Source organism: Oncorhynchus mykiss, chromosome 21 (genome assembly GCF_057628025.1).
Source record: "Oncorhynchus mykiss isolate SJ-2025 chromosome 21, ASM5762802v1, whole genome shotgun sequence".
NCBI lineage: Eukaryota > Metazoa > Chordata > Actinopteri > Salmoniformes > Salmonidae > Oncorhynchus > Oncorhynchus mykiss.
Window position 1 is genome coordinate 40,880,243 of NC_143042.1, and position 22,324 is coordinate 40,902,566.

At 40.1% G+C, this 22,324-nt stretch overlaps 1 protein-coding gene across 1 annotated transcript in view; it reads right to left on the reverse strand.

Moving 5' to 3' along the window:
* Nucleotides 1-22,324, reverse strand: part of LOC110500599 (phospholipid-transporting ATPase ABCA1) — a 279,746-nt gene that overhangs the window by 148,843 nt on the left and 108,579 nt on the right. The window contains exons 19-21 of the mRNA XM_090214665.1: nucleotides 19,722-19,853; nucleotides 15,181-15,320; nucleotides 13,637-13,774 (exon numbers count right to left, since the gene is read on the reverse strand). Of these exons, the coding sequence (XP_090070791.1) occupies nucleotides 13,637-13,774; nucleotides 15,181-15,320; nucleotides 19,722-19,853 (410 nt within the window). The remainder of the gene's footprint in view (nucleotides 1-13,636; nucleotides 13,775-15,180; nucleotides 15,321-19,721; nucleotides 19,854-22,324) is intronic.

Genomic DNA, 22,324 nt, shown 5'->3' on the forward strand with positions numbered 1-22,324 from the left:
TTCACTCAATGGGCCCAATTTGGAGTGTAGGTGGACTGTGTTTGTGTATGTGTGTGAGACAGACAAAAATAAAGAGAAAGTAAGAGTGAGTTTGTGTACATGTGTGTGAGTCAGTGCTCTGGAACTAGTTTGTTTGTTCTGTCAACCATCTTGAGAAATACATAAATTGGACCAAAAAATTATAATAAATGTAAAGTCTTTGAACAGAGCCAAGTCTGCAATCTGTTTCCATATTGTGGTGTTGTGCTTATTTCCTCATTGTACACCCCTCTGGGTTTGCAAGTCATAGCCTACTGTAGTTGTATTCGAAGCAACGAGATTGTGTGTGGGATGGAATCTGGAACAAAGGACAAATTCTGCAATACCAGTCTTCCTTCCAAATCAAGTAAGAAACAACAACAACTACATACACATACATACATACCTGAATATAATACAAAGTAACCAACATAAAATTATGCATAGACCCAACATAAAATGTCGCATAGACCATTCCTTTGCTGTGTTTCCTAACATTTTTTAAGTTTCAATTTTTGTCAGCAGAAGTTATTTGAGAGAAACCAAATCACAACCACAGAGAATCTATATGACACCGGAGCCTGCTTATTCACAGGGGGAGTGGAGGGTCATATCATGCACCCTGAACTAACACATACTAATCAGCACATTCCCAGTCAATCAGGAAGTAGACATGAGATATGTGATGAAGTCACAGAATGGTCATCTAGCTGGATGTCGTTAGGTCACAGTGTGAATGGTGGCAGCATTAAAATGTGTCTCGGTTATTGTTGATTTTGCCACATTTCAGAACATTATCAAAACCCTGAAATGCAAGGAAGATTAGGACTTAAAGATTTGCTTTGAAGTGGCTTGATTTAAGGGTACCAGGATATTTTCATTTTAAGAAGAAATATTGAAGTTACAGGCTACATACATTAATACTGCTAAACTGACGTGAAATTAGAAGAGAACACTGCATGCAACCATTGTGTAAAACAACAGTGGGAAAACCAGTAACCCCTATGTTACAAGATAACGACAAGAGTAAAAGTAAGATGTACAACGTGGTGTCTTGTGGTATTGAGCATTTTATCTGCATAATATTGGCAATGAAGTCCTTCACCAGGAGAATTCATTCTATCTCAGTTGAAACAGTAACAGCCACAAGTAGAAGAAGCGCATTGTACACTCGGACATACAGTTCCATGATATGATACACATTCTCTCTTGATTAGCTGACCGGCTGGATTTTTAGAGCATTTTGGAGGGTAAGATTTGCTGTCATTATTACAAAAGGTCAGGGTTATCTGCTGAGCGTGGCATTTTCTCCTTCCGAGCTAGTTCAATTTGTATCCCCACAGGTCGCATTATCCCTGGGATAAGGACACACACAGAAGTCTTAACCATAGCCTCACGTAACACTATGCTCTTTCTTTCGGAGAAATCGAGAACCAAACTGTTTTTCCTCCCATCTCTTATGCCCTCTCACCCTCTGGGCTTCTAAATTTTTCTCTGCCGCAGAGTTCTGCCACAGAATTATCACTGTGTTATGCTAAGCTCTTGTTTGAACCTACAGTGCCTTCGGAAAGTATTCACACCCCTTGATTTTTTCCGCATTTTGTCACATTGCAGCCTTATTCTTATTATTTCCCCCCCCCTCATCAATCTACACACAATACCCCCTAACCGCAAAGCGAAAAAAGGTTTTTAGAAATGTTTGCAAATTTATAAAAACACAAAAACGTATTTCCTGTATAAGTATTCAGACCCTTTGCTATGAAATTGAGCTCAGGTGCATCCTGTTTCCATTGATCATCCTTGAGATGTTTCTACAACTTGATTGGAGTCCACCGGTGGTAAATTAAATTGATTGGACATGATTTGGAAATAAACCAACTTGTCTATATAAGGTCCCACAGTGGACAGTGCATGTCAGAGCAAAAACCAAGCCATGAGGTCGAAGGATTGTGTTGAGGCACAGATCTGGGGAAGGGTACCCAAAAAAATCTGCACCATTGAAGATCCCCAAGAGCAGTGGCAGCCATCATTCTTAAATGGAAGAAGTTTGGAACCACCAAGACTCTTCCTAGAGCTGGCCGCCCGACCAAACTGAGCAATCGGGGGAGAAGGGCCTTGATCATGGAGGTGACTAAAAAACCGATGGTCCCTCTGAAAGAGCTCTAGAGTTCATCCGTGTAGATGGGAGAATCTTCCAGAAGGACTACCATCTCTGCAGCACTCCACCAATCAGGCCTTTATGGAAGAGCGGCCAGCCGGAAGCCACTCCTCAGTAAAAGGCATATGACAGCCCGCTTGGAATTTGCCAAAAGCATCTAAAGACCCTCAGACCATGAGAAACAAGATTCTCTGGTCTGATGAAACCAAGATTGAACTCTTTGGCCTGAATGCGCCATGTCTGGAGGAAACCTAGCAGCATCCCTACGGTGAACCATGGTGGTGGCAGTATCATGCTGTGGGGATGTTTTTCAGCTGCAGGGACTGGGAGACTAGTCAGGATTGAGACATCTCTGAATGTCCTTGAGAGGTCCAGCCAGAGCCCGGACTTGAACACGATCGAAAATCTCTGGAGGGACCTGAAAATAGCTGTGCAGCGATGCTCTCTATCCAACCTGAAAGAGCTTGATAGGATTTTCAGAGAAGAATGGGAGAAACTCCCCAAACACTGGTGTGTCAAGCTTGTAGCGTCATACCCGAGAAGACTTGAGGCTGTAATCGCTGTAAGGTGCTTCAAAAAAGTACTGAATACTTAAATGTGATACTGAATACTGAATACTTAAATGTGATATTTCAACGTTTTATTTTTAATAACTTTGCAAAAAAATCCAAATTACGGTTTATGCTTCGTCAAGATGGATAATGGGGTATTATGCTTCGTCATAATGGGGTATTGGTGTGTAGATTGATGAGGGGGATTTGAAAAAAAATCAATTTTAGAATAAGACTGTAAAGTAACAAAATGTGGAAAAAGTCAAGTGGTCGGTATAATTTCCTAATGCACTGAATTCTAGTGTATATCTAATATATCTACTGTTCTACATATCATTCTTAGTATATCTTCTGTAAATTCATTCAAAGTACATATAGATTGCATTTGGATTACTTTCACAGTACCATTTGGGTTGTTAATTGGATTCGTTTTGAGGTTTCTTGATAATATATATACAGTGGGGCAAAAAAGTATTTAGTCAGCCACCAATTGTGCAAGTTCTCCCACTTAAAAACATGAGAGAGGCCTGTTCATCATAGGTACACTTCAACTATGACAGACAAAACAAGATAAAAAAATACAGAAAATCACATTGTAGGATTTATTTGCAAATTATGGTGGAAAATAAGTCACCTATAAAACAAGCAAGATTTCTGTCTCTCACAGACCTGTAACTTCTTCTTTAAGAGGCTCCTCTGTCCTCCACTCGTTACCTGTATTAATGGCACCTGTTTGAACTTGTTATCAGTATAAAAGACACCTGTCCACAACCTCAAACAGTCACACTCCAAACTCCACTATGGCCAAGACCAACGAGCTGTCAAAGGACACCAGAAACAAAATTGTAGACCTGCACCAGGCTGGGAAAACTGAATCTGCAATAGGTAAGCAGCTTGGTTTGAAGAAATCAACTGTGGGAGCAATTATTAGGAAATGGAAGACATACAAGACCACTGATAATCTCCCTCGATCTGGGGCTCCACGCAAGATCTCACCCCGTTGGGTCAAAATGATCACAAGAAAGGTGAGCAAAAATCCCAGAACCACACGGTGAGACCTAGTGAATGACCTGCAGAGAGCTGGGACCAAAGTAACAAAGCCTACCATCAGTAACACACTACGCCGCCAGGGACTCAAATCCTGCAGTGCCAGACGTGTCGCCCTACTTTAGCAGTACATGTCCAGGCCCGTCTGAAGTTTGCTAGAGAGCATTTGGATGATCCAGAAGAAGATTGGGAGAATGTCATATGAAACCAAAATATAACTTTTTGGTAAAAACTCAACTCGTCGTGTTTGGAGGACAAAGAATGCTGAGTTGCATCCAAAGAACACCATACCTACTGTGAAGCATGGGGGTGGAAACATCATGCTTTGGGACTGTTTTTCTGCAAAGGGACCAGGACGACTGATCCGTGTAAAGGAAAGAATGAATGGGGCCATGTATCGTGAGATTTTGAGTGAAAACCTCCTTCCATCAGCAAGGGCATTGAAGATGAAACGTGGCTGGGTCTTTCAGCATGACAATGATCCCAAACACACCGCCCGGGCAACGAAGGAGTGGCTTCGTAAGAAGCATTTCATGGTCCTGGAGTGGCCTAGCCAGTCTCCAGATCTCAACCCCATAGAAAATCTTTGGAGGGAGTTGAAAGTCCGTGTTGATCAGCAACAGCCCCAAAACATCACTGCTCTAGAGGAGATCTGCATGGAGGAATGGGCCAAAATACCAGCAACAGTGTGTGAAAACCTTGTGAAGACTTACAGAAAACGTTTGACCTCTGTCATTGCCAACAAAGGGTATATAACAAAGTATTGAGATGCACTTTTGTTATTGACCAAATACTTATTTTCCACCATCATTTGCAAATAAATTCATTAAAAATCATACAATGTGATTTTCTGGATTTCTTTTTCTCATTTTGTCTGTCATAGTTGAAGTGTACCTATGATGAAAATTGCAGGCCTCTCTCATCTTTTTAAGTGGGAGAACTTGCACAATTGGTGGCTGACTAAATACTTTTTTGCCCCACTGTGTGTGGTGTCAAACTGGATGGGAACATCTACTACTTCTCAGTCAGGCAGGAGACTGTTTCCTGCTGCAGATGAGCAACCCAGAACTGTGTGAGTGTTTATCTCAAAAAGCATCTTGCTTCAATCAGTTTATTCCAGTTCAGAATGAAAATTATTACTTGTAACAGCAACAGATCCAACCTACACTTGTTTTCAACAATAATATCTACAGTAAAATGTACAGTAGGCCTGATATTTCTTCAACATCTGTACTGTTTCTTGGGGTTGCACTATCAGTAGCTAGTTAGCTTGCTTTGGCTAACGTTAGCTATTGCCTCTGTAACGTTACAAGGCCAGGGGATGGTTTAAAAGAGAAACTCACATCTACTACTATGAGAGTTAGTACTCCGTTATTTCTGCTTATTTCACCTGTTATAAAATGACAACAATGCCATGCTAGTTGACTTACTTTTACACTTTCGAAGCACTGTTTCCTGAAACATTCGGCCCCATTCTGAAAGAACTCCCTGGGTTTACAGTCATGTTGCGCAAGGATGTTTGGTCAGGATGTGTCGATTTATTAATTTGTTCGTTTTGAGAGACTCATTACTAAGCACTTCCACACACAAAACAGAGTGTGGGCGCTCCTCGTTATTTCTCAAAGTTTATATGAAAGAGACAAAAAGTCATCACTGTATTTGCGCTTGAGCTCAGTCAGAACACGTAGCTAGCATGAGGCCATTTCTTGACAGCGGTGAGTGACCGGCGAGTGGGAATGACAAGTCAGTGGCTAACAGCGCGTCGCAGCGTGTGTCGCGGAGTGATCTTCAAGAAAACTGCAGAAGAGATCCGGTAAACCGCGAAGAACGCGGACATCTCCCTCTCACACTCGCGCAGCTGCCAAACTGAGCAGACTGCTGATAAGCAGAGAGCGCACTGAACCGAGAGCGCAGTTGCACTTGGCCAAATCAATTCCAGTAATTCATTATATAATTATACATTTACGTTGCGACACACCATTAACAGATCCTTTGGGTCGCGACCCATACTTTAAGAAATGCTTGTATACAGTATAAACAGTAAGTATATTAGTTATGTACACATAGGTGCCTTGAACTGAGAGAGATTAGAGTTTGACTGTAGTGGAGGTGTGGCAAGAGAGACTCCACACTATTGTGCTCTAACTCAACACTCTCAAAACACTAAGAACCCCTATCCTTCCAACTCATCTTTAACTTCCATCTTATATCAATTAAAATGTTCTATCTAGATGGGATAAACAGAACGTTTACTGAGCATTCTCTTTATGTACAGCCTGTTTGAAGTAAAATAATTAGACAACCTCAAAACTATGTTCAAGTAATGTTTCTAAACATAGACCCTTTAATGGGCATCAATTAGTGAAGAGCTGCTGAGGAGTGTGTTGAATGTCAGTCTTAGTTAGTGGCTTAGTAATAAAAATAGCTGTATTAACATGCAACACTTCAGGCAGGTTATCCGTTTCTCATTTAATGAAACAGGTAAAGTTCAGGTATAGAAAGTGCCCACATTATTGATCTAGTTAGGATGGAATACATATTAAAAACATTGTCATTCCTTCTCCTCAGACCTCTCCCAGACCTCACCTTGTCAAGTTTGATGCTTGACTAGACAAGGGTATAGGGTTGAGGAGGATGGGTGACGATGGACTGGTTTAGAGTTTAGGTGATAGGTGAGGTCTGAAGAGGAGTGAAAATGTTCAGAATATGAATTCTGTAAATTAGGGTCCAGCCTTAGCAAGGCAGTATGAGCTTCCTTCAGCCTAAGTATACACACCTCGATTTGCTTGTCAATGAACAATATCTTGCTGCTGTTAAAGTGTATGAAAGTCTAAATCCCTCCATTTGATGTAGGCCTACAAGAAAAGCAGGATTTCAGATCTCCGGCACCATGTTGTATGCAGTCACAGCACAGGAGATTTACCTGCATAATCCACTACTTTGATCTATCACTTTGTGTTGTAATGCACCACAACACACCATCAATCAGTATACCTTTGTGGACTGCACACCAAACAAACACATTTATTTTACTCCCAACTTCCATCATGCAGTGTGTTTTTATTATTTCTCCCTGTAAACCAATGCAATCCCTTGAAATCAACAGTGAGCACGAACAGCCATGCAAAATTAGCCACGTCAGTAGTAACGAATCACATGGGACTGCCCACAGGAAAAAAATACTACAGTACTTACTATATAATTCTGTAGTATACTGTAGAATACTATGCTACACACTGTAATATACCTCGATCATATGTAGTACATACTGTACTATAGAATGTTGTAGAATACTGTAGAGTACTATAGAAAAAATGCAGTATTAACTGCAAAAAAACTCTGCAGTAAATACTACAGTAATGTCTGCAAAACACTACTTTTTTTTACTAAATAGTACAGTATTTTATTTGCATATAACCTGCCCATTCCCCTTCCCTATATCCCAATTTGTTCCACCAAGAAGTGAGAAACTAACTGTACATGCCAAGTATAGACCATATATTGTGTGCCCTATAGGTTACAGAAAAGAGCAGAAGCTCTGAACAATCCGTTCTGACTCCAGTGCAACCTACCTACAGGTTGTTGAACATTTTGCTCTTTTAGCATTTCTAAAAGAGCAACAAAAAAAGCCTCCACTTCTATGTCAAAGATAATAAAACAAAAACACTATTGTAAATATATCAGTAATGTTGGCAAAAACACTGCAGTAATTACTCAAGTATATACTACAGTTTTCTTTTACTGTAGTATTTATTCTATAGTTAACAGTAAATACTACAGCATACTACAGTATACTAAAGTAAATCCTGCAGTATTCACTCGTGCTTTGCTACCTTTTGTTTGCAAAGACACAAGTGAATACTAAAGAAAGTCTGCAAAAACACTACAGTGAATACTATAGCAATCCATAGTATATAGTATTTTTTATTTGGGTTTCTGCCACACTCCTCCCAGTCTCCTCATCTCCCCCTTCAAAGATCAGCACTTTTCCATACATTTAATTCACATGGAAAGCGAATTCCGTCACAATTGGAGCCACCTCACATCATCATCAGGGGGCATTGGTTTGGGACAGCATTACACTAGCATTACACTAGATAGGAAAATTGTGTTTGAGCAGTTGCTGACTAACTGTGAATAACTTTAGCTGGTTAACTGTGGTGAGGAACAAGTCACTTATTTACAGTTAGTTAGCTACTGCATCGCTCTTTGCAAGCAAACACACTGCTACCTCCAAACCTAATAATGTGGCTCCACTAATGTTTACATTTTGACCATCTTTCTTCCTCTTTCCATGTGTATTGATCTGCTTGTTTGAATATTATTTTCAGAGTCCCATAAAATTTTAGTGAGATACTCAATCGTCATCTTGGCCATGGTAGTTAAGGTTAAAATCAAGTCCAATCAAGGTTTATTGGTTGTGTACACAGATGTGGTAGATGTTATAGCAGGTGCAGCAAAATGTTTGTTACTAGCTCCTAACAATGCAGTAAAATGTCAAACAAGTAAACAAAACAAAAAAAAACTAAAATATATATACAGTGGGGGAAAAAAGTATTTAGTCAGCCACCAATTGTGCAAGTTCTCCCACTTAAAAAGATGAGAGAGGCCTGTAATTTTCATCATAGGTACACTTCAACTATGACAGACAAAATGAGATAATTTTTTTTTTTTAAATCACATTGTAGGATTTTTAATGAATTTATTTGCAAATTATGGTGGAAAATAAGTATTTTGTCAATAACAAAAGTTTATCTCAATACTTTGTTATATACCCTTTGTTGGCAATGACAGAGGTCAAACGTTTTCTGTAAGTCTTCACAAGGTTTTCACACACTGTTGCTGGTATTTTGGCCCATTCCTCCATGCAGATCTCCTCTAGAGCAGTGATGTTTTGGGGCTGTTGTGTTTGGGATCATTGTCATGCTGAAAGACCCAGCCACGTTTCATCTTCAATGCCCTTGCTGATGGAAGGAGGTTTTCACTACAATTTTGTTTCTTGTGTCCTTTGACAGCTCTTTGGTCTTGGCCATAGTGGAGTTTGGAGAATGACTGTTTGAGGTTGTGGACAGGTGTCTTTTATACTGATAACAAGTTCAAACAGGTGCCATTAATACAGGTAACAAGTGGAGGACGGAGGAGCCTCTTAAAGAAGAAGTTACAGGTCTGTGAGAGCCAGAAATCTTGCTTGTTTTTAGGTGACCAAATACTTATTTTCCACCATAATTTGCAAATAAATTCATAAAAAATCCTACAATGTGATTTTCTGGATTGTTTCTTAACATTTTGTCTGTTATAGTTGAAGTGTACCTATGATGAAAATTACAGGCCTCTCTCATCTTTTTAAGTGGGAGAACTTGCACAATTGGTGGCTGACTAAATACTTTTTTGCCCCACTGTACCCATGCGAGTCAGGGTTCTTAACTCTGACATACTTAAAGAACAAGTACAGAAACAGTGTCAATGCTGAGCATGACCTCAGTGCTACACTGTAAAAAACAGCCCAGAATAGACCCGCTTGTTGAAAACTTCAACCAGCCACACACCTCTCATTAGGACTGTGTGTATGTGTGTGTTTTCTGGTCTACATCTGTGTGATGTGATCAATCAGTTTATTCCAGTTCAGAATAAAAAATATGTATTTTAAGAGCAACAGTTCCAACCTAGACTTTCTATCAAGAATAATTTATACAGTAAGATGTACAGTAGGCCAGATTTTTTATCTGTACTGTTACTTAGGGTTGCACGATCAAAAAGCCTGTGTGTGTGTGTGTTCTGTTATACATCTGTGTGATGTGATTAATCTGTTTATTCCAGTGCAGAATTAAATCATTTATTGTATTTTAACAGCAACAGTTCCAACCTAGACAGGTGTGTAAGAGTGTTTTTAATGGGGAAAAATAAACATGAAAATATATTTCTGGGTATTTCATTGTTATTTGGTTTTGTCTATATTGCATTTTTTGGCATAAGGGCAATGAAATGTACCGATATTTACGTATAGTTGCATATTTTCCTAAGCTTGGATCCCAGGAGTCTAAGAACCCCTGCTGTATGTATACCCATATTTACACTCCCCTCCGTATTTATTTGGAAATATATATTTTTTTATTTGGCTCTATACTCCAAAATGTTGGATTTGAGATCAAATGTTTCATATGAGGTGACAGTACACCTTTTATTTGAGGGTATTTTCATACATACAGTATATTATTTACTGTTTAGAAATTGAATCACTTTATGTATCTAGTTTGAAGGCTTCATATGTATTTGGAGAAATTCACTTATAGTTCATTAAAGTAGTCAAAAGTGTATTATTTGTACCCATATTCCTATCACACAATGACTACATCCCGCTTGTGACTACATCACATAATGACTACATCACTCTTGTGACTACATCCCGCTTGTGACTACATCACATAATGACTACATCACTCTTGTGACTACATCCCGCTTGTGCATTTGCAATTTGTTTTGGTTTTGGATTATGTTGTGATCAATAGAATTGAATGGTACATAATGTATTGTGTCATTTTGGAGTCACTTTTACTACTACTACATTAATGTGGATGCTAACATGATTACAGATAATCGTGAATAATGATAATAATGAGCGAGAAAGTTACAGAGGCATAAATATCATACCACCCCCCCCCCCCCCCCCCCCCCGTTGTGACGGACAGATGTTCCAAACTCTGTTTAAGACAAGACTGACTTTATGACCAACATTATCCTCTTAACACTTTGTAGTCAATTTTGACACTAGAATAACTGTTTCTGACTCATATTGCTGCCACATAAGCCGTTTTCAAAGGGATTTGTTGCTTTTTAAAGGCAGTCACTCTTTAACACATCTACAATTCATATAGGGGAATGTCAAGTGCTCTCAGCACAAGTTTAACTGGAATGCATTAAATCCCCCATATGTTTTTTGAAGAAAACAAAGAAGCTCATAGATCAGCAAAGATCTTCTACAGAGTGTAAGAGATCTTCTGAGGAATAACTAAAAGCGAACATGGTATGTATTCTGAGGACCCAAATGTCTACATGAGAAAGAGGCCCATAAGGACAACATTAGTGCCTATTGACAACATTAGTGCCTATTGAACATAGAAAATAGAATGTACTTTCTAATTAACTATCTACAGTTACAAGTAAGGCTACTTCAAAAGAACTGTGTGAAAGTCGTCAATTACTCGCTGTCAATATCACTGAGACTGACCAATGGGAACCTTTGAGAATAAGATACAATTTCCTAGTAAAACAATTAGCATAACGATATGATATACATCCTTATCAATGAAATACTTTGAACAATCAAGATTTAAGGGCTGAAACCTGTAACTTAACCAAAAGTCTGAGTTACTCAAGCTTATCTTAAGTTTCAGCCTTAAAGCACTTCCCTTTTTCAGACGATAATGTAAACTGTTTAATGGTTTTATCCTGTCAGAAAGACAAACAACAAAAGTATAACAACAGAACCAATAGCTGTTCAAACAACCCGAAACATGGACATTCTCTGCACACTTAGTCTAGAAACAGCAAAACAATTAGCGAAGGAAATAAAAAATGCAATATATAACCTTGGTTTTTGTTTCAAACAAATACACTCTCAATGCAATTTGTTCCAGTGATCAACTTTAGCACCATTATCAACATTGTGGTGCCAATAAGACCTGATACAGTATGACTCACTTAACTATTATGGATGTGAATGTTCTCATTAAACGAGAGTTATCTCAAGCTCTGAATCGGACTTGATTAGAAAGAACACTGCTAATGACATAGCGAGGACGAAATGCCACTCGATGCACATTAAACACTTTGACATCTGTAGGAAATGTGTTATTATAATGTCCATATCTTGCCTTTCAGTCATTGTCTAGCCTTGGCAAACAGCAAAATTGCAGGCTACAATGTGACAAGCAGTTGAATGTCAACAATTAATGAGTGTGTTAACTGTGTTATCGAATTGGATGCGTCTCAGATGCCTTATTGTCGCTGTCATCTAGTCATCACTATTGGTCTACATGACAAAACCGTAGACTGGGAAGACAGTTGCATCATTGCCGCCCAAAGGGTGAAAAAAGGGTCTTTAAAACCAAATAAATGAAGTGCTAATTGAACTAGAGTGTTCATTAAAACCATTTGAGACCCAAGTGTTAGATCCAAATGTAATTTTTTTTTTATTACCCTCAGAAATACTTGTAATATGTCCCTGATCATGAAATTAATCCGTTTGTAGAACAATCTTATGGGCTTCAATGGTATGAACATGTTATGGTAAGAAAGCCACTTCTGTAATTTGAGTTATTTCAGGCACGTCTAGGAGCAACAATGGCTCAGCCATGAAGTGGTAGGCCACACAAGCTTACAGAACAGGGCCGCTGAGTGCTGAAGCAGGTAGTGCGACATTTTTTTATCTGTCCTTGGTTGCAACACCCACTACCAAGTTCCAAACTGCCTCTGGAACCAACGTCGGCACAATAACTGTTCGTTGGGATCTTCATGAAATTGGTTTCCATGGCCGAACAGCCACACACAAGCCTAAGATCACCATGCGCAATGCCAAGCGTCAGCTGGAGTGGAGTAAAGCTCGCTGCCATTGCACTCTGGAGCAGTGGAAACGCATTCTCAGGAGTGATGAATCATGCTTCACAATTTGGCAGTCCAACTGACAAATCTGGGTTTGGCGGATGCCAGGAGAACACCACCTGCCCGAATGCATAGTGCCAACTATAAAGTTTGGTGGAGGACAAATAATGGTCTGGGGCTGTTTGTCATGGTTCGGGCTAGGCCCCTTAGATCCAGTGAAGGGAAATCTTAACGCTTCAGCATACAATGACTTTCTAGACCATTCTGTGCTTCCAACTTTGTGGCAACAGTTTGGAGAAGGCACTTTCCTGTTTCAGCATGACAATGCCCCGCTCACGAAGCGAGGTACATATAGAAATGGTTTGTGGAGATCAATGTGGAAAAACTTGGTCTGCTTAGAGCCCTGACCCTGAGCTCTTGTGGCTGAATGGAAGCAAGTCCCTGCAGCAATGCTTTCTAGTGGAAAGCCTTCCCAGAAGAGTGGAGGCTGTTATAGCACCAGAGGAGGACCAACTCCATATTAATGCCCCTGATTTTGGAAGGAGATGTTTGACAAGCAGGTGTCCACATACTTTTGAATTTGGAAGGGAAACAATCTAACTTGTCTATCAATAGATGAATGTGGTGCTATGTCTCAGTTTAGCAACCCTTTAATCCCATCACTGCCTTTTTTGCAACACTTACAAAACTACCTCTATGTCAGGCTAGATGTTGTTTCTCAGTTCCTTATTGTCTACATAATCACTACATCTTACAGAATATGCCCCAAAAATATTTCAAGTTATGTACTTGCATGGATGGCTTACAGCATGCTTGTGTAGGGGACCAGTGTGGTCTCAGATGACTGGACATGTTTCTAGTGTTTCAGAGGCTACTGATGCCACAATAATCATACTGACACACAACAATACTACTAAGATATACATCTGGGTCTAAGGAGATGCACCATGTAAGATCATTATTTTACTTTTGTTTAGGATCTGTACAGGATGCAATTTAGTAAATGTTACATTTTTTCAACTGTAAGCATCATAGGGCCCTCCTACAGCCAAATTATCAACCTTGATTTGTTTTTTGTCACTCGGGATGTTTTAGTTGTATTTAACTCTGGGTATTCCTGTAACCTTAGAAATGTGTTCAGAGATAAGACCCATAATAAATATACTTCAAGTCAACACGCCAAACAACATCATACATAGTCTATAGTCAGGAGCTCAACAGTGGTTTGGTATTGGATTTGTAATTCGACCGACAGATCCCATACCTTTTTTGTACTTCAACAGAAGTTCCCATATCCCTCTCCGGGCATACGGATCCACCCCTGCTGTGGGTTCATCCAGGATGACGATGTTGGATCCTCCCACGAATGCGATGGCCACCGACAGTTTCCTTTGCATTCCCCCTGAGGATACAGTTTACGTTTGGTCACTTTCTACCCCTTTCAAAGGACACACTTCCTGCTCCCTTCAAAGGACACACTTCCTGCTCCCTTCAAAGGACACACTTCCTGCCCCCTTCAAAGGACACACTTCCTGCCCCCTTCAAAGGAAACACATCCCAATTCCAAAATGACCTCTGACCCATACACCCTAGCACTTGTGTGGACCGTAAAAAAATGGATAGGTATAGGGAAATAAGTACCAATAGGATAGGACTTCATGTGCCCTTCAGAGAACATACAGGCCCAATTCCAAATCAACCTCTGCAGGTTTTCTTTTCTTTCCTTTAAATGAGAGTCTGAAAACCAGGTGTGTCGACTTCCTAGCTAATCAATGACCTTATTGATCAATACAGGGAAGGAATGAGAACCCACAGAATGAAATTAAAACTAGAATTTACCAAAGAATAGGGCTGATCGATTTTGACATTTCAAAAGCGTATATCGCTGTTCATTCTGATCAATTTCTTCCTTTACTGTGTTTGAGTGTTCAGGATAACACTTACAGTTTATCAGCTTTTTCTTTTCATAAAGGTTAAGTTTTTGGTTGAAATCAAAACCACCAGGGCTCTTTCTCAATAAGGATGGGAAAATACTGTGTCATAGAATTGGCAAGGTATGTAGCTAATGGTCCGTTTGACATTTTGTCGCAGATAGAACAACAAGTACATGAAACAGATACGTGTAACATTTCTACTTTTGATGGCTACAGTGTTATTGCCAGTGTGAATATCACACCTTCCATGTATTGCTCATACCATTATTGAGCCTTTATAACAAGCAGGTACACAAATGGTGAAGAAACCTGATTGTGCATCAGTGTAAAAACTTTACCGTAGACATCATAGACATCTCAGCAGTAGATATGAGACATTGTGCAATGCAACAGGTCTGTACATGGTTATGAGGAATCCATATGTTTTGATGTAAGACTGGTCATGTATGTGTGCATGTGTCAGACAGAGTGTGTGAACATGTTTTATTGTCTTTTGTCCAGCGTGAAATTGATATATGACAGACAGCTACATAAGATGATGACACTGGGAGCTGTTGTGAATGTGTCATGTGTTGTGGAAGTATCAGACTAGACGTACCTTGAAAGTTCTATTTCAGGGATTTTGTTCACATGCAACCCATGACTGTTGCCAATTTATCAAGGATATTTATTGCTCCCCAGACAATGGATTATACACCTAACACACATTCATAGGTGCATTTCCACAGGCACACACAGGCACGTATGTACATACACTCGGTTTGACAAGTGGTGGCTGGGGTAGAGAGCTACTACAACATTTGTGCATGATTGTAATCCCTCGATACATATAGATCCCAAGGACACAAATATTTGCACGGGCACACACACACACCTGACAGGTTCTTGGCAAGTTCCTTGCGTTTGTGCGGTAGCCCTACATCCTTGATCATTTGGTCCATCTCCGTTTTCACTTCATCACGGCTTCGACCCTTTAATCTGGCATAGAAGTATATGTGCTCCTCTACTGTAAGGCTAAGAAATACAATTAAGAAACAATTATTTGACTTATCAACAACAGAATGAATACCAAAATGCAAGTGTGTGAAATTAGGCCAAAATCAACACTAAGTACACATTTTTTGTCCAATATTTTCTGCATTTCCAGAGACAATAATAATTGAAAAAAGTTTGATTCTATATGTTGTTTCAGTGTACTTCAAGTTACATGGGATAGTCCCTCCTGAACTAGGCTTCAAATTAACTTGACTCCTCTAACAAGATATGAATTACCCAATTGTATATGGTCCTTCATGATTCAAAGATGACTTATTAGTTCCTACTAAGCACCTTCATCATCAACTCTCAATCTGTCACGTTAATACAATCCACACAACTCTGACACCACAGTTTCCACTCCAGCGAGCCGACTCCATTCGTAGCATGATGTCACAAACTCCTGTGGAATCATCTTGACTGCAACGCCGGCGGGCATATTTGTGCGTACGTTTTAGCGTCTACCTCCCGTGCGCATTAATATTGAGAGCCCCAGTTTAAATATAGACACTTCAGTTCTGTTGGGATAAATATTAATGGCCATAATTCGCTAGTACTCAGTCATAATCATGATGTAAGAGACGTGAGGCATCGGAGGTCACAGGTGATCACTCAGCAGAGGGGAAAATGGAAGAGAACCCGGTTATGAGAGGGCATATCTAACAATGGCAGCCAGTGAGTCTGGATCATGGTTAATAATGACACTATTAGAGGGAAGAAAGTGGATGGAAAGAATGAAGCTTAGTTTAATTTTTGAAAATGGAGACGATGGAGGAAGAGAATATTGCAAGGATTTGAGATGCAAGTTACTGTAGATATTGAATTTGGAATATGTCCAACATTAACTGTGGGCTCTCCCACAGGGCAAAATTTGACACATTTAATGAAAATGTTAACATGTTTATCCTGTTGAGAAGAGGTCATGTAAGCAGATTACAACCAGATGGTCTCTAAAGCCTTGTTCACACTGCAGGCCTTAATGCTCAAATCAGTTTTGCTTTTCAAATCCATTTTGGACTACTGTCTGTCCAAACAGCAAGTTACAAGTGACCAAATCAGATATGTACTGTATATTCAGACAGCAGTCATTTGCTGACATGGCTAAGCTAGTTGTCGTGGTAATGATGGGTGTGTGTGCAGTGATGTAGACTGATTGGTGATGGGAATCTTGCTTCCTATCACTCAGAAGTTATGTAGCAGTTAAGGTGACAACAATGCCGGCCATGGATGTTTACCAGTTTCATTGAATGTTCAAAATTAACTTTCAAAACAAGTCATTTTTGTCTAGCCACAGCAGTCAACTAGCTAGATAGGTGGCTGTTGATCTTTCTAGTACATTCACTAGTTTATTAGTAAACAATTAACAAACTAGGGGGGGGGGGGGGGGGGGTTGTCTAACCGTTTTTGTTGCTATGGGGAGGGTTGTGTTTTTGATTGGGAACAGAGGAGGGTAGAGAATTTTTTCCATGTTTACATTCACCTTTTTGAAGGTTTTACTATATTGTTTCAAAATTTCCTCACCTGCTTGCATGGGTCTCCCCTATGTCAAGGTCTGCTGGTACTTCCCTTATGCACTGTGCTTTTCCACACGATAACTATACCACAGGTCAATATAGTCTACCAGTCTAACGGTCTATCCATCATTCATAGTGACAAAGGTGGTAGGTGCGTCTTTTGTCCAGATCTGCAATATCTAACTAGCATCATACCACACATAAAATCATTCAAAGTTACACCAATTTTCTATATAATCATGGAGGCCATTGCACAAGAAAGAACGGTGAAGATATGCAGCTCCAATATTGTTCTTGTTTTAGGGACAATACAATTATCCTACATAGACTAGCCTACAACACCACAATGCAATGAATAATTGCATTATTGTTTTCAAGCGAGTACAACATTCTACTCTAGGCTGTAAACTGCAGTGAACATTTCATTTGAATAATGCCGCAAAAGCCCTGTGAATAGAATATTTAATTCCATTTGGATCTGTTGTGGGTCTACTCTCGACAGTTTATATAACCCACTGCACTGAGGCTAGGTAACACTGTCAACACCGATAAATCCACGATAATTGAGAATTTCAAAAAGCATTTCTCTACGACTGGCCATGCTTTCCTCCTGGCTACCCCAAGCCCAAGCCTCCCCAGCTTCTCCTTCACCCAAATCCAGATAGCAGATGTTCTGAAAGAGCTGCAAAACCTGGACCCGTACAAATCAGCTGGGCTAGGCAATCTGGACCCTCTCTTTCTAAGATTATCCGCTGCCATTGTTGCAACCCCTATTATCAATCTGTTCAACCTCTCTTTCTTATCGTCCGAGATCCCTAAAGATTGGAAAGCTGCCGTGGTCATCCCTCTCTTCAAAGGGGGTGACACTCTAGACCCAAACTGTTATAGACCTATATCCATCCTGCCCTGCCTTTCTAAAGTCTTTGAAAGCCAAGTTAATAAACAGATCACTGACCATTTTAAATCCCACCGTGCCTTCTCCACTGTGCAATCCGGTTTTCGAGCTGCTCACAGGTGCACCTCAGCCACGCTCAAGGTACTACACGATATCATAACCGCCATCGATAAAAGACAGTACTGTGCAGCCGTCTTCATCGACCTGGCCAAGGCTTTCGACTCTGTCAATCACCGTATTCTTATCAGCAGACTCAACAGCCTTGGTTTCTCAAATGATTCCCTGATCCACCTCTACGCAGACAACACCATTCTGTATTCATCTGGCCCTTCTTTGGACACTGTGTTAACTAACCTCTAAACGAGCTTCAATGCCATACAACACTCCTTCCGTGGCCTCCAACTGCTCTTAAATGCTAGTAAAACCACGTAAATCTTTTTCAACCGTTCGCTGCCCGCATTCGCCCGCACCCGCCCGACCGACTAGCATCACTACTCTGGATGGTTCTGACTTAGAATATGTGGACAACTACAAATACCTAGGTGTCTGGCTAGACTGTAAACTCTCCTTCCAGACTCATATTAAACATCTACAATCCAAAATTAAATCTAGAATCGGCTTCCTATTTCGCAACAAAGCCTCGTTCACTCACGCCGTCAAACATACCCTTGTAAAACTGACTATCCTACCGATCCTCGACTTCAGCGATGTCATTTACCAAATAGCACCAAATAGCTTCCAACACTCTACTCAGCAAACTGGATGCAGTCTATCACAGTGCAATCCGTTTTGTCACCAAAGCCCCTTATACCACCCACCACTGCGACCTGTATGCTCTTGTCGGCTGACCCTCGCTACATATTCGTCGCCAGACCCACTGGCTCCAGGTCATCAAAAAGTATATGCTAGGTAAAGCTCCGCCTTATCTCAGCTCGCTGGTCATGACAACAACACTCCAGCAGGTATATCTCACAGGTCATCCCCAAAGCCAACACCTGCTTTGGCCGCCTTTCCTTCCAGTTCTCTGCTGCCAATGACTGGAACGAATTGCAAAAATCGCTGAAGATGGAGACTTATATTTCCCTCACTAACTTTAAACATCAGCTATCTTAGAAACTAAATGATCGCTGCAGCTGTACATAGCCCATCTGTAAATAACACACCCAATCTACCTACCTCATCCAGATATTGTTTTTATTTACTTTTCTGCTCTTTTGCACACCAGTATTTCTACTTGCACATCACCATCTGCTCATCTATCACTCCAGTGTTAATTTTCTTGTAATTTGCTTGTAATTACTTCGCTACTATGGCCTATTTATTGCCTTACCTCCTCATGCCATTTGCACACAATGTATATAGACTTTTTTTCTATTGCGTTATTGACTGTACGCTTGTTTATTCCATGTGTAACTCTGTGTTGTTGTGTGTCGCAATGCTTTGCTTTTTCTTGGCCAGGTCGCAGTTGTAAATGAGAACTTGTTCTCAACTAGCTTACCTGGTTAAATAAAGGTTAAATAAAAAATTAAAATGTTCTAGAAAGGCACAGTAGCAGGACAGCAAACCCTCAACCTTCTGGTCAGTAGCCCTGCATGGCATCGACTGTGCCAAAGACAATATCCACGTTTATAAACAGAGGATGGCTGCAGTTATTGTTATTTGTGGTTGTAAACATTATTTTGAGTTAAGTATATGAGTATGAGGGGGGTGGTGTGATTCTTTTTTTACAGTAGGGGAGGGTCATGTGAAAATACTTTTTACATTGGGGAGGGGGATGCATTTTCTTTCATGACACCTTGAGTTGGACCTGACCCCACCCCCAGTACATTTAGAACTATCCCTTATATGACCAGTATACAACCTGACCGTGACATAGTGACGTCATTGCAACCAGTTTTGCCCACTGCGATATTGAGAGGTGATGGAAGAGGCGATTGAACAACATTGATTTACCTGTTGAATGCAACTTACTCATTGAACAAGACATTGTGCTGAGGGCACATTCCCAGATGCTTCCTAATGGTGTCCATGTCCGTGCGGATATCGTAACCATTTATGAGAGCGGTCCCCGAAGTTGGAGCGAACAGTCCCGTCAAGATCGACCTATAGGATAAGCGGAGAACAAGAAAATGTGCTGGGAAAGTCATTTTTACTTCCGTATCCCTGGATACCAAATTGAAACCCTTCATAAAACACATTGGGTGGAAGTAAATTAATCTACAAACAAGAATATAATTTTATGTATCTTACATAACCATATTTTCATCATTTGGATTATAAAATTCTGTAATAAGTGGTGGCAGGAACAGACGTCAATTTCCCAGTAGAAAACAACCAATCAACAACCTGTATCATGGTTGGTTAATCAATCAATAACATTCACACTGACTATACAATTGTGAAGCTAGACATGCTACATCATTGCAGTGGTAATGAAGTAGCATCTTTAAAAAGTGAATGAAATCTAAATCAGCTTTTGAAAACATTATACCCCGTCAATTCCCACTCACTTTCCACTAGCAGTTAGTCTTCTTTCAAACTCATCATGAAGTAATAGCAAGATGTGTAAACTTTCTACATCATTATTTATAGAAGAAATTGGAGTGAAATTAACTATACTGAACAAAAATAAACACAATAGGCAACAATTTCAAAGATTTTACTGAGTTATTGTTCATATAAGGAAATCAGTCAATTGAAATAAATTAGGCCATAATCTATGGATTTCACATGCCTGGTCAGGGGTGCAGCCATGGGTGGGCCTGGGAGGGCATAGCCCCACCCACTTGGCAGCCAGGTCCAGCCAATCAGAAATGTTTTCACCCACAAAGGGGCTATATTACAGACATGAAAACTCCTCAGCAACCCCCCTCCTCCTCCTCAAAAGATTCCGCAGGTGAAGAAGTAGGAAGTGGAGGTCCTGGGCTGATTTGATCTGCGGTTGTGAGGCCAGTTGGACATACTGCCAAATTCTCTAAAATGATGTTGGAGGCAGCTTATGGTAGAGAAATTTACATGAAATGATCTGGCAACAGCTCTGGTGGACATTCCTGCAGTCAGCATGCCAATTGCACACTCCCTCAAAACTTGAGACATCTCTGGTATTGTGTTGTGTGACAAAACTGCACATTTTAAGGTCTACTTTTATTGTCCTCAGCACAAGGTGCACTTGTGTAATGATCATGCTGTTTTAATCCGCTTCTTGATATGCCAAATCTGTCAGGTGGATGGATTACATTGGAAAATGAGAAATGCTCATTAATAGGGGTGTAATCAAATTTGTGCACAAAGTTTGAGAGAAATAAAAACATGGGACCAAAATTGACATGTTGCGTGCAATTATTTGTTTAGTATAGAGCGCAAATGTGCAAATCAAAGTTTATTTGTCACGTGCACCGAATACAACAGTGAAATGCTTACTTACAGGCTCTAACCAATAGTGTGAAAGAAAAATGTGTGTGTGTATGTGTGTGTAGGTAAGTAAAGAAATAAAACAACAGTAAAAAGACATTTGAAAATAACAGTAGCAAAGCTATATACAGACACCGGTTAGTCAGGCTTATTGAGGTAGTATGTACATGTGGGTATGACCTGTTGATGCCAGGAGTTCCTCTAGAGGAACACCCCCCCCCCCCCCCCCCCCCGTTCAGCTCAAACCGTGGCGCATGGAACGCAAAAATATTCTTAGAAATATTTAACCTCCACACATTAACAAGTCCAATAGCTCAAATGAAAGATAAACACCTTGTTCATCTACCCAGCATGTCAGATTTTTTAAATGTTTTACGGCGAAAACACACCACACATTTATATTAGACCACCACCGAAACCAAGACAAGCGGCAGCCATTTTGTCCCAGAAAATATAAAATTATAAAAGCAGGATTAAAAAATAAATCGCTCACTAACCTTTTGAAAATCTTCATCAGATGACAGTGATAGGACATGTTACACAGTACATTTTTTTTTTTCAATAATATGCCATATATATCCATAAATGTCCATTTACAATGTGCTCATGTTCAGAAATTACTCAAAAATGCCCGCAGGAAATCTAGGTAGCTCGGCAAGATAACGTAAATAGACATCATAAACTTTGGCTAAATATACATGTTCTACATATAGTTAGAAAGATACACTGCTTCTTTATGCAACCGCTGTGTTAGATTTATTTTTAACGTTACAGAAATCGCACACTATTCCATATGCTGAGACAGCGCTCAGTTCCAAGCTACATTTCCACGTAATGTTGGAGTCAACAGAAACACAGATTTAAGCATAAATATTCCCTTACCTTCGATGGTCTTCGTTCAGAATGTTCTGGAAGGGTTCATACTTACCCAATACATCGTTTGGTTTCAAGTCTTGCGTCTTTGTATTAGCTACAGCTAATAACATCAGCTGAAATGCACCCAAAACGTCCTCTGGTCCGGAAACGTTGCGCATCAAAACTTCAAAATTACATATTATATGTCGACTAAACTGGTCAAACTAAGTGCAGAAGCAAGCTTTATGATGTTTTTAACACACAAAACAAATTTCAATTCAACCAGGCATCGTTTGCTCTTCCGGTCG